General features: G+C 43.8%; 1 protein-coding gene across 1 annotated transcript in view; it reads right to left on the minus strand.

Moving 5' to 3' along the window:
- Positions 1-13658, minus strand: part of LOC124253888 (fibrillin-1-like) — a 102244-nt gene that overhangs the window by 19890 nt on the left and 68696 nt on the right. Inside the window, exons 11-18 of the mRNA XM_046687742.1 lie at positions 12171-12296; positions 10766-10933; positions 9885-10007; positions 9185-9310; positions 3617-3736; positions 2541-2663; positions 1756-1881; positions 554-679 (exon numbers count right to left, since the gene is read on the minus strand). Of these exons, the coding sequence (XP_046543698.1) occupies positions 554-679; positions 1756-1881; positions 2541-2663; positions 3617-3736; positions 9185-9310; positions 9885-10007; positions 10766-10933; positions 12171-12296 (1038 nt within the window). The remainder of the gene's footprint in view (positions 1-553; positions 680-1755; positions 1882-2540; positions 2664-3616; positions 3737-9184; positions 9311-9884; positions 10008-10765; positions 10934-12170; positions 12297-13658) is intronic.

The raw sequence follows: 13658 nt of genomic DNA on the forward strand, positions 1-13658 counted from the left end.
GTACATCAAACACCATGGTTACAGCATCAAACACCATGGTTACAGTACATCAAACACCATGGTTACAGCATCAAACATCACGGTTACAGTACATCAAACACCACTGTTACACTACATCAAACACCACGGTCACAGCATCAAACACCAGGGTTACAGTACATCAAACACCACGGTTACAGTACATCAAACACCATGGTCACAGCATCAAACACCAGGGTTACAGTACATCAAACACCATGGTTACAGTACATCAAACACCATGGTTACAGTACATCAAACACCATGGTTACAGTACATCAAACACCATGGTTACACATCATCAAACACCATGGTTACATAGTACATCAAATCAAACACCATGGTTACAGCATCAAACACCATAGTTACAGTACATCAAACACCATGGTCTCATCATCAAAGACCATGGTCACATCATCAAAGACCATGGTTACAGCATCAAATATGGCTACATCAAACACCATGGTTACAGTCTACACGCTCTATAGATTGCAGGTCCTCAACACGCATGTGGCCCTCAGGACATAATACTCACCAGCACACTTGGTTGCCCCTGCCTTTCGGTAACCAGCGAAACACGCACAGCGGTAGGTGCCGGGCAGGTTTTCACAGCCTTGCTGACACAGGTTTTTGGTTGTATTCAGTTGGCACTCGTCAACATCTGAAACAAGCCAACATAGAGGACCCCCATGGCGGTATTCTTATACAACATTGGGGTGAAACGGTATACCGAGGTATTTTGCCTTCGGTTCAGTATACCGTAATGCAATCCAAAACTTTCAGTTTTCATACCGTCATGTTATTAACTTTTTTAAACCTTACCTGAAATGTCTACAAATCAAATTATTTTGTCAAAATCTATGGACTTCTTTGCTAGACAGATGCTATTTTACTGGAAGTAAGTTCTAATATACCAAACAGAAACGGACCGAACCAAAGCCCTTGTACCGCAATACGTACCGTACCATGGTAAGAACGAACCATTCCACCCCAAATAAAACAGTCAACATGTACCTTTAACACCTACAAGTTCAGCAGAGTTCAGAGCTATGTAAGTTGCCTTATAATTATCAATAAACACACACGCACTCCGCACACGCGACGCATCGCGCCTATCAACAGCACACACACAAACACACCCACATACTAACATTTGTATAGCGCCGATATCAGGTGCTTTGTTTTCCCCTCGATCACTTGATGTCAATCTCAACGGCACATCGTATTATCAATCTCAACTCCCTGGGGAGCATACAACTCTTGCAGCCACTAGGCGCACCGAGTTATTGTGGCTTTCCCATCCTTACCTGGACCCATTCACAGTGGGGTGGACTGGGACACATAGTCACAGTACTCTGTCCAAGTTTACTGCATGTTGCCGCAACTAGGCAACTAGGTGTTTGCACGTATTCATGTGGCCACCATCTGGTCATATACCAACAGATTCATGGGTTCTTTTAAGTGCACAGAGTTGTGTACTGTACACTAGAGGTTGTGACAACACTGAAGGTGTCTGCACACAAAGTTGACTCCAAGGCTTTTACACCCAGTCACAGGTGGGCTCGATCCAGTCACCGCTGGATCACTAGCCTGGCGTTTTAGCCAGTTCGCCCACCACGTCCCAGACCAGGGGGATAATTAATGTCAGAAAAAGATCCAGGCTCAAAAGTTTAATTTCAGAATAATTTTATGAAATGTTGTATCAGTAGAGTGTTTAAAAGCCTACCAAGTACCTACCGATACAAGCAGCGCCATCATCTGCAGAGGCGTAACCTTGGGTGTTACACACGCACTTGAAGGATCCGAAAGTGTTGATACAGCCCTCCTGACAGATGCTCTCCCCCTCCATACACTCATTCACATCTGGAACAGAAGGGAGGGAGGCAGTGAGTGGGTTGTACTCATAAAATGAAACCACAATCAGTTAGCCTAATAATCCAGATTTTCAGTTCCTTATTTCTAGTCAGCATCAAGTGTCACTGATGTAGATTTTTTAAACACTAACATTTACAGAACATCATTAAATCATTGTAAATCATTAAATGAACCTGTCACAATACGAAAGCAAGTGACAACCCATAGCCGAAAATGCTTGATGAATGTATTGTGAAGTTCCACGTGTTTTTAAAATGATTTTTCTAACGCACAATCTTTTAAAATTAAATGAGCAGTGTCATATATGAGTGAGTGAGTGAGTGAGTGAGTGAGTGAGTGAGGGTGTGAGTGAGTGGTGAGGAGTGAGGTGGGTGAGTGAGAGGAGTGAGTGAGTGAGTGAGTGAGTTTTCAGCAATATTCAAGCAATCACAGTAGGGGTTCTCACATGGTACCTATGTGTGGAATGGAACCTGAGCCTTTGGCATGGTGAGCAAATGCTTAAACCACATGGCTAGCCCACTATCACCCAGTCAATTCAGATATTAACATCACTTTCGATAAACGAGGAAGCATAATGCTCATTTTTCCCGCTACAAGGATTCAAAAGAAATTCATGCTTTTACAGACGCTGCTCCAGTACAACTCACCTATACAGGAGGTTTTGTTCCAAGACAGTTTGTATCCCTTGCGACATCCACACTCATAGGATGCAAAGGAATTAATACAGATCTGGTCGCATGGCGGCTCATAGGCTTCACATTCATCCAGATCTGCCATAGAGAAACATGAAACATGACAGAAACAGAAAGTCATGACCAAAGATGTAAATGTTGTCAATAACAGATATAAAATGGAGGGGTTAGTCGTGTTAGGTTTATACGAGGTTGCATGGACAGTGCACAGACCACAAGTCAAGCAATGAAATTAGTTGGCAGCTTCATCAACAAAAAATGAAAATAAATCAAACTAAAGAGATGAATTGTAATTGTTTAAAACAAGGAAACAACTCATAATTTTTCTGTTTTACCCATGAATTTCACCTTAAACATTTCAAAAATTAACATTTTAAATCTCATAATTTTATTCAACTTAGGATAAAAAATTTTTTGTTAGAACAAACGATCATAGTTTCAAATCCGTATTATTGGTTTGTATTACAAGGGGTATGCACATTAAATGAAACACCGGGAACAAGGAGGGTTGGTCTAAGTTAACGCTCATTACATCACGTACTGCAAGTGCATTTGTTTCACTGTTCCAACTACTGCGCTTACCCCCTTGTAATACAAACCAATATAAGCGATTTGAAACAATGATCGTTTGTTAAACAACTTTTTTCCTAAGTTGAATAAAAATCTAAGATTTAAATTTTCAATTGGCAAGGTAGAATTATGAGGATTCGCAATCTTAATTTCACTGTATTCGATTTACATTTTTGTTTAAAGTGAAATTCACCGGTACGTTTTCACCGCAAACCGACTATAGGACATTATATTGTTTTACCATGAGGGTACACCACCCATACTTTAGCAAAGGTTAAATGATGTGTTTCACAAGGAATACTCATAGTTTTTAAGGTTTTTTCTTGCATTATTGTAACTTGAATTCTTCATTACAAAAAATGTGAGTAAAAATCACTATTATTCTGTTTCTTACCAATTTTGCCTATTGCTGCTTTAGAAAATCAACAAAACAAGAAACACCTTCACCCTACATGTCTTACCTACACATGTCCTGAGGTCAAGGTCAAGCCGGTAGCCATCCGGACACACACACACCACACTGCCCTCAATGTTCTCACATCCATGGGAGCAGTAGAGAGGGTCCTCACACTCGTTGATGTCTGAAACACACCAGGTAAGCTGTAGGGTCAAATATTTCTGACAAACCACAATAAATAGTCACCTCAAATAGTCACAATAGACTTGTAGCCATCTCCATCACACTCACACCTGTAGACAGTCTTACCTTGACAGGTGTGTTGGTCCTCCAACATGATGTAGCCATCTCCGTCACACTCACACCTGTAGATACAGTCTTACCTTGACAGGTGTGTTGGTCCTCCAACATGATGTAGCCATCTCCGTCACACTCACACCTGTAGATACAGCCTTACCTTGACAGGTGTGTTGGTCCTCCAACATGATGTAGCCATCTCCTCACACACTCACACCTGTAGATACAGTCTTACCTTGACAGGTGTGTTGGTCCTCCAACATGATGTAGCCATCTCCTCACACACTCACACCTGTAGATACAGTCTTTACCTTGACAGGTGTGTTGGTCCTCCAACATGATGTAGCCATCTCCGTCACACTCACACCTGTAGATACAGTCTTACCTTGACAGGTGTGTTGGTCCTCCAACATGATGTAGCCATCTCCGTCACACTCACACCTGTAGATACAGTCTTACCTTGACAGGTGTGTTGGTCCTCCAACATGATGTAGCCATCTCCGTCACACTCACACCTGTAGATACAGCCTTACCTTGACAGGTGTGTTGGTCCTCCAACATGATGTAGCCATCTCCTCACACACTCACACCTGTAGATACAGTCTTACCTTGACAGGTGTGTTGGTCCTCCAACATGATGTAGCCATCTCCGTCACACTCACACCTGTAGATACAGTCTTACCTTGACAGGTGTGTTGGTCCTCCAACATGATGTAGCCATCTCCGTCACACTCACACCTGTAGACAGTCTTACCTTGACAGGTGTGTTGGTCCTCCAACATGATGTAGCCATCTCCGTCACACTCACACCTGTAGATACAGTCTTACCTTGACAGGTGTGTTGGTCCTCCAACATGATGTAGCCATCTCCGTCACACTCACACCTGTAGATACAGTCTTACCTTGACAGGTGTGTTGGTCCTCCAACATGATGCTTGACAGCCCCTCTCCGCACACACTCACACCTGTAGATACAGTCTTACCTTGACAGGTGTGTTGGTCCTCCAACATGATGTAGCCATCTCCGTCACACTCACACCTGTAGACAGTCTTACCTTGACAGGTGTGTTGGTCCTCCAACATGATGTAGCCATCTCCATCACACTCACACCTGTAGATACAGTCTTACCTTTGACAGGTGTGTTGGTCCTCCAACATGATGTGGCCATCTCCGTCACACTCACACCTGTAGATACATCCTTACCTTGACAGGTGTGTTGGTCCTCCAACATGATGTGGCCATCTCCATCACACTCACACCTGTAGACAGTCTTACCTTGACAGGTGTGTTGGTCCTCCAACATGATGTAGCCATCTCCTCCGCCACACTCACACCTGTAGATACATCCTTACCTTGACAGGTGTGTTGGTCCTCCAACATGATGTAGCCATCTCCATCACACTCACACCTGTAGATACAGTCTTACCTTGACAGGTGTGTTGGTCCTCCAACATGATGCAGCCATCTCCTCGGCCACACTCACACCTGTAGATACAGCCTTACCTTGACAGGTGTGTTGGTCCTCCAACATGATGTAGCCATCTCCATCACACTCACACCTGCAGATACAGTCTTACCTTTGACAGGTGTGTTGGTCCTCCAACATGATGCAGCCATCTCAGTCACACTCACACCTGTAGATACAGCCTTACCTTGAAAGGTGTGTTGGTCCTCCAACATGATGTAGCCATCTCCATCACACTCACACCTGCAGATACAGTCTTACCTTGACAGGTGTGTTGGTCCTCCAACAAGATGCAGCCATCTCCGTCACACTCACACCTGTAGATACAGTTTTACCTTGACAGGTGTGTTGGTCCTCCAACATGATGTAGCCATCTCCGTCACACTCACACCTGTAGATACAGTCTTACCTTGACAGGTGTGTTGGTCCTCCAACATGATGTAGCCATCTCCGTCACACTCACACCTGTAGATACAGCCTTACCTTGACAGGTGTGTTGGTCCTCCAACATGATGTAGCCATCTCCATCACACTCACACCTGTAGACAGTCTTACCTTGACAGGTGTGTTGGTCCTCCAACATGATGCAGCCATCTCCATCACACTCACACCTGCAGATACAGTCTTACCTTGACAGGTGTGTTGGTCCTCCAACATGATGTAGCCCTCTCCGTCACACTCACACCTGTAGATACAGTCTTACCTTGACAGGTGTGTTGGTCCTCCAACATGATGTAGCCATCTCCGTCCACACTCACACCTGTAGACAGTCTTACCTTGACAGGTGTGTTGGTCCTCCAACATGATGCAGCCATCTCACACACTCACACCTGTAGATACAGTCTTACCTTGACAGGTGTGTTGGTCCTCCAACATGATGTAGCCATCTCCATCACACTCACACCTGTAGATACAGTCTTACCTTGACAGGTGTGTTGGTCCTCCAACATGATGTAGCCCTCTCCGTCACACTCACACCTGTAGATACAGTCTTACCTTGACAGGTGTGTTGGTCCTCCAACATGATGTAGCCATCTCCGTCACACTCACACCTGTAGACAGTCTTACCTTGACAGGTGTGTTGGTCCTCCAACATGATGTGGCCATCTCCATCACACTCACACCTGTAGACAGTCCTACCTTGACAGGTGTGTTGGTCCTCCAACATGATGTGGCCATCTCCGTCACACTCACACCTGTAGATACATCCTTACCTTGACAGGTGTGTTGGTCCTCCAACATGATGTGGCCATCTCCATCACACTCACACCTGTAGACAGTCTTACCTTGACAGGTGTGTTGGTCCTCCAACATGATGTGGCCATCTCCGTCACACTCACACCTGTAGATACATCCTTACCTTGACAGGTGTGTTGGTCCTCCAACATGATGTAGCCATCTCCATCACACTCACACCTGTAGACAGTCTTACCTTGACAGGTGTGTTGGTCCTCCAACATGATGCAGCCATCTCCGTCACACTCACACCTGTAGATACAGCCTTACCTTGACAGGTGTGTTGGTCCTCCAACATGATGTAGCCCTCTCCATCACACTCACACCTGCAGATACAGTCTTACCTTGACAGGTGTGTTGGTCCTCCAACATGATGCAGCCATCTCAGTCACACTCACACCTGTAGATACAGCCTTACCTTGAAAGGTGTGTTGGTCCTCCAACATGATGTAGCCATCTCCATCACACTCACACCTGCTGATACAGTCTTACCTTGACAGGTGTGTTGGTCCTCCAACAAGATGCAGCCATCTCCGTCACACTCACACCTGTAGATACAGTTTTACCTTGACAGGTGTGTTGGTCCTCCAACATGATGTAGCCCTCTCAATCACACTCACACCTGCAGATACAGTCTTACCTTGACAGGTGTGTTGGTCCTCCAACATGATGCAGCCATCTCAGTCACACTCACACCTGTAGATACAGCCTTACCTTGACAGGTGTGTTGGTCCTCCAACATGATGCAGCCATCTCCATCACACTCACACCTGTAGACAGTCTTACCTTGACAGGTGTGTTGGTCCTCCAACATGATGCAGCCATCTCCATCACACTCACACCTGTAGATACAGTCTTACCTTGACAGGTGTGTTGGTCCTCCAACATGATGTAGCCATCTCCATCACACTCACACCTGTAGATACAGTCTTACCTTGACAGGTGTGTTGGTCCTCCAACATGATGCAGCCATCTCCATCACACTCACACCTGTAGATACAGTCTTACCTTGACAGGTGTGTTGGTCCTCCAACATGATGCAGCCATCTCCATCACACTCACACCTGTAGATAAAGTCTTACCTTTAACAGGTGTGTTGGTCCTCCAACATGATGTAGCCATCTCCATCACACTCACACCTGTAGATACAGTCTTACCTTGACAGGTGTGTTGGTCCTCCAACATGATGCAGCCATCTCCATCACACTCACACCTGTAGATACAGTCTTACCTTGACAGGTGTGTTGGTCCTCCAACATGATGCAGCCATCTCCATCACACTCACACCTGTAGATACAGTCTTACCTTGACAGGTGTGTTGGTCCTCCAACATGATGTAGCCATCTCCATCACACTCACACCTGTAGATACAGTCTTACCTTGACAGGTGTGTTGGTCCTCCAACATGATGTGGCCATCTCCGTCACACTCACACCTGTAGATACAGTCTTACCTTGACAGGTGTGTTGGTCCTCAAACATGATGTCGCCTCTCTCCGTCACACTCACACCTGTAGATACAGTCTTACCTTGACAGGTGTGTTGGTCCTCCAACATGATGTAGCCATCTCCATCACACTCACACCTGTAGATACAGTCTTACCTTGACAGGTGTGTTGGTCCTCCAACATGATGCAGCCATCTCCATCACACTCACACCTGTAGATACAGTCTTACCTTGACAGGTGTGTTGGTCCTCCAACATGATGTAGCCATCTCCATCACACTCACACCTGTAGATAAAGTCTTACATTGACAGGTGTGTTGGTCCTCCAACATGATGTAGCCATCACCATCACACTCACACCTGTAGATACAGTCTTACCTTGACAGGTGTGTTGGTCCTCCAACATGATGCAGCCATCTCCATCACACTCACACCTGTAGATACAGTCTTACCTTGACAGGTGTGTTGGTCCTCCAACATGATGCAGCCATCTCCATCACACTCACACCTGTAGATACAGCCTTACCTTGACAGGTGTGTTGGTCCTCCAACATGATGTAGCCATTTCCATCACACTCACACCTGTAGATACAGTCTTACCTTGACAGGTGTGTTGGTCCTCCAACATGATGTGGCCATCTCCATCACACTCACACCTGTAGATACAGTCTTACCTTGACAGGTGTGTTGGTCCTCAAACCGGATGTCGCCATCTCCATCACACTCACACCTGTAGATACAGTCTTACCTTGACAGGTGTGTTGGTCCTCCAACATGATGTAGCCATCTCCATCACACTCACACCTGTAGACACAGCCTTACCTTGACAGGTGTGTTGGTCCTCCAACATGATGTAGCCATCTCCGTCACACTCAACCTGCAGATACAGTCTTACCTTGACAGGTGTGTTGGTCCTCCAACATGATGTAGCCCTCTCCGTCACACTCACACCTGTAGACACAGTCTTACCTTGACAGGTGTGTTGGTCCTCCAACATGATGTAGCCATCTCCATCACACTCACACCTGTAGACAGTCTTACCTTGACAGGTGTGTTGGTCCTCCAACATGATGTAGCCCTCTCCGTCACACTCACACCTGTAGATACAGCCTTACCTTGACAGGTGTGTTGGTCCTCCAACATGATGTGGCCATCTCCATCACACTCACACCTGTAGACAGTCTTACCTTGACAGGTGTGTTGGTCCTCCAACATGATGTAGCCATCTCCATCACATTCGCAGAAGTGGGAGCCATCCGTGTTGATGCAGATGTGGTTGCAGCCTCCCTGGTTCACCGCACATTCATTAATATCTACAGAAAACGAGACACATATCAATAATCCCAAAGTATTTAAAGAACACCCTGTATTTTTACATGACTTTTAATTGCAACTACTCTCAGCACTCTGAGTAGGCTGGTCTGGGAGTTCTGTAGTATTTGAGTGAGTGAGTGAGTGAGAGTGAGTATGGTTTTACGCCTCTTTTAGCAATATGCCAGCAATATCATGGAGGGGGACACCAGAAATGGGCTTCACAAATTGTACCCATGTGGGGAATCGAACCCGGGTCTTCGGCGTGATGAGCGAACACTTTAACCACTAAGCTTCCCCACCGTCCCCTTTTGTGTTTGAAGCTTAGGTAGTATACTGAAATTTCTAGTCTGGGAGTTAGATAATACTCAAGGATGTGAACACTGGGACATGGCTAATACACGTGTCTGGGAAGTACTCACAGAGGACTTTAAGACTTGAAAAATAACATTATTTCTTATTATTTGACTCAGCAGAACAGAAATGACTTCACAAATCATAATCTCATGTCATATTTAAGCAAACCTTGGTCACATCTGCAAAGAAGCAACTAAAACTCTCTATGTCCATACATACCGACACAGTTGACTTTGTCTGCCTCTGATGTGTATCCCTGGGGGCACTCACACTGGGCGCTACCTGGCTGGTTGATACAGCCATATTCACACTCAATCTCCCCTAGTTCACACTCATCACGGTCTGCAATACAACACAGCATAGGTCAAAGTGAGTGAGTATGCTTTTACGCCACTTTTAGCAATATTCCACTAATATCTCAACTGGGGAGACCAGAAATGGGCTTCACACACTGCACCCATGTAGGGAATCAAACCCAGGACATACACATGACGAGCAAATGCTTTAACCACTAGGCTACCCTATAGTGAAACAGATTCTACAGGCTGGCCTTCTGTGTCCTATATAAAGCCACAAAGTAATGTTAATTATTTGGGGTAGACTGGTCATGTAATCTATGATGGGGTACGGGGTAGTCATGGGACTGTATCGTACCCTGCAGACTCCTCATGTAATCTAGGGGTGGGGTAATCTATGATGGGGTACGGGGTAGTCATGGGACTGTATCGTACCCTGCAGACTCCTCATCCCCATCTTCTGCAGCATCATCATAGCCCCCTCATTCACATTACATAATGTTCAAATTCTAACTTATCTATCTGAAAAAACAGGACTGTCAATTTTTCACTGTCCCCCTCTCCCTGAGTTGTGATAAATTTTGGTGACATCGACCCCCTCTTTCTATGTACCATGTTTTCATGGCCACACCCCACAACCCTCCTGAATCTCACCATCCAACTCTCAAATACTGAATGTGAATATTTTTATCAACATTCTCTTTGTTTTGGGGTATGGTATCGGTACAATAAGATTTGTTACATTAAATTTTGAATATTAATTTTAAGTATGATGTAGCAAGCACCTGCTTGTTTGTGACATACCTACACAATGTATGTTGTATCGGGGATCCCCATCAAACCCTGGCAGACATTCGCAGTCTGTGTAAGACTGGGCATATTGCGACTGCAGTTGCGATGAGACGATGGAGTTGGCTGGACATTGGTGACACTTTCCATCTGCCCGACTGTAGTACTCGTTTTGCTCGCACCCTGAAACAAGCAAAACATCACTCAGACACAAATATATAACATTATCACATTTTTTCATTCTTTTTTTATTCTTCTATTTTGTGTTCATTTTTTGTACAAGGAGACATTGTCATGATTATATTCTTTCAAACTGAGTATAAATCTCGCGTGTCTCTTCCTTGATGAAGTCTGAAGACTGAGCATCGATCTACACAATTTGGATACATCATGATTCATGCATCACTGATGTTGTTGTTGGTTGGTGTTTTAACGCCGGACTCAGCAGAATTTCAGCTATATGGCGGTGGTCTGTAAATAATCGACTCTTGACCAGACAATCCAGTGATTAACAGCATGAACATTGATCTACATAGTTGGGATACAATGACATGTGTCAACCAAGTCAGCGAGCCTGACCACCTGATCCCGCTGTTAGTCGCCTCTTATGACAAGCATGGGTTGCTGAAGATCAATTCTGACCAAAATCTCATAAGGAACAAACAACATTTTAAAGAACAAGCATGGTTTCCTAAGATAAATTGTGACCCAAACCTCACAGGCAATAAGCAACAGTTGCTGAAGATCAATTCTGGCCTGGAGCTTCACAAGTAACCAGCAACAGTTGGTAAAGGCTACACTCTTGTTCAGACATTTATGAGACTGAAGAGTTACCTCCCTTGACATTAACTATTGCGGGTGTTTTCCATGAGCAACGATTCATGATTGAGTGAGTGAGTGAGTTTAGTTTTACACCACACTCAGCAATATTCCAACTATATGGCGGCGGACTGTAAATAATCGAGTCTGGACCAGACAATCCAGTGATGAACAGCATGAGCATTGATCTGCGCAATTGGGACACGATGACAAGCATGGGTTGTTGAAGATCAATTCTGACCCGGATCTTCACGGGTCACATGATTGAGGGTACATACATACATACATACTAACATTTGTATAGCACCGATATACAGCTCAGCTCAGCTGCTCAAAGGGTACATTGACACACAAATATCTTAAACATCCAAGTCACAACCAAATCCATTTAGTCGCCTCTTACAACTGCATCTGATGCTGAGGACCTACTCCAACAAAGAATACCCAAAGGAGTAAAAGTACAATTTTGTAGACTTGATTTAAATCCTTTCTAATATAGAACTGTCCTGTGTATTTCCTACTTTGAAATCCTGATATAATGAGACAAAAAGGTGAGAAATGAATAGGTTATAATTGGTAATTTTAAAAAATGTACTTTTACCTGTGCAGGTAATGTTGTCCTTGGCAACCACCAAGCCATCTTGCAAGCACTCACAACTGTAGTATCCTGGCAAGTTGAAACACTGGTCCTCACACTGATCTGCCTCGATCGCGCACTCGTCAATATCTGTCACCAACATATATATCATTTACCAGATGGCACACTCGTCAATATCTGTCTCCAACATATATATCATTTACCAGATGGCACACTCGTCAATATCTGTCTCCAACATATATATCATTTACCAGATGGCACACTCGTCAATATCTGTCTCCAACATATATAACATTTACTGGATGGCACACTCGTCAATATCTGTCTCCAACATATATATCATTTACCAGATGGCACACTCGTCAATATCTGTCTCCAACATATATAACATTTACTGGATGGCACACTTGTCAATATCTATCTCCAACATATATATCATTTACCGGATGGCACACTCGTCAATATCTGTCTCCAACATATATATCATTTACTGGATGGCCCACTCGTCAATATCTGTCTCCAACATATATATCATTTACTGGATGGCACACTCGTCAATATCTGTCTCCAACATATATATCATTTACTGGATGTCACCAACATACATCATTTACTGGATGGTCAATATCTGTCTCCAACATATACATCATTTACCGGATGGCCCACTCGTCAATATCTGTCTCCAACATATACATCATCTACTGGATGGCACACTCGTCAATATCTGTCTCCAACATATACATCATCTACTGGATGGCATACTCATCATTACCTCTCATTAACATATATATACCTTTACTGGATGGCACACTCATGAATACCTCTCATCAACATATATATCATTTACTGGATGACATACTTGTCAATATCTGTCACCAACATATATATCATTTACTGGATGACACACTCGTCAATATCTGTCACCAACATATATATCATTTACTGGATGGCACACTCATCAATATATGTCACCATCATATATATCATTTACTGGATGACACACTTGTCAATATCTGTCACCAACATATATATCATTTACTGGATGGCACACTCGTCAATATCTGTCACCAACATATATATCATTTACTGGATGGCACACTTGTCAGTATCTGTCACCAACATATATATCATTTACTGGATGGCACACTTGTCAGTATCTGTCACCAACATATATATCATTTACTGGATGGCACACTCGTCAATATCTGCTATCAATACTATTTACTTGATGTTTATCAATCACTCAGTATATGTCAATATCTTTGAAAACCTTATCTAATCAGATAATTTCATGAGGAAGTGTATTATTGCTAAGACCATGCTTGTTTTAAGTAAACAGATATGCATTAGTCAATATAACTATCAGCCCAAGTTTTCCCTAGAGCCAAATGAGTCAGAGGAAAATGAATAATCTTAAGAAATCTACATCGAAATCATTTCTTTTGAATTCCACAAGTATAAGTGTCATGTATTTCCGATGTTGGGGGTGGA

Source organism: Haliotis rubra, unplaced genomic scaffold, assembly GCF_003918875.1.
Source record: "Haliotis rubra isolate DU_JTF1 unplaced genomic scaffold, ASM391887v1 Scf558, whole genome shotgun sequence".
Taxonomy (NCBI): Eukaryota; Metazoa; Mollusca; class Gastropoda; order Lepetellida; family Haliotidae; genus Haliotis; species Haliotis rubra.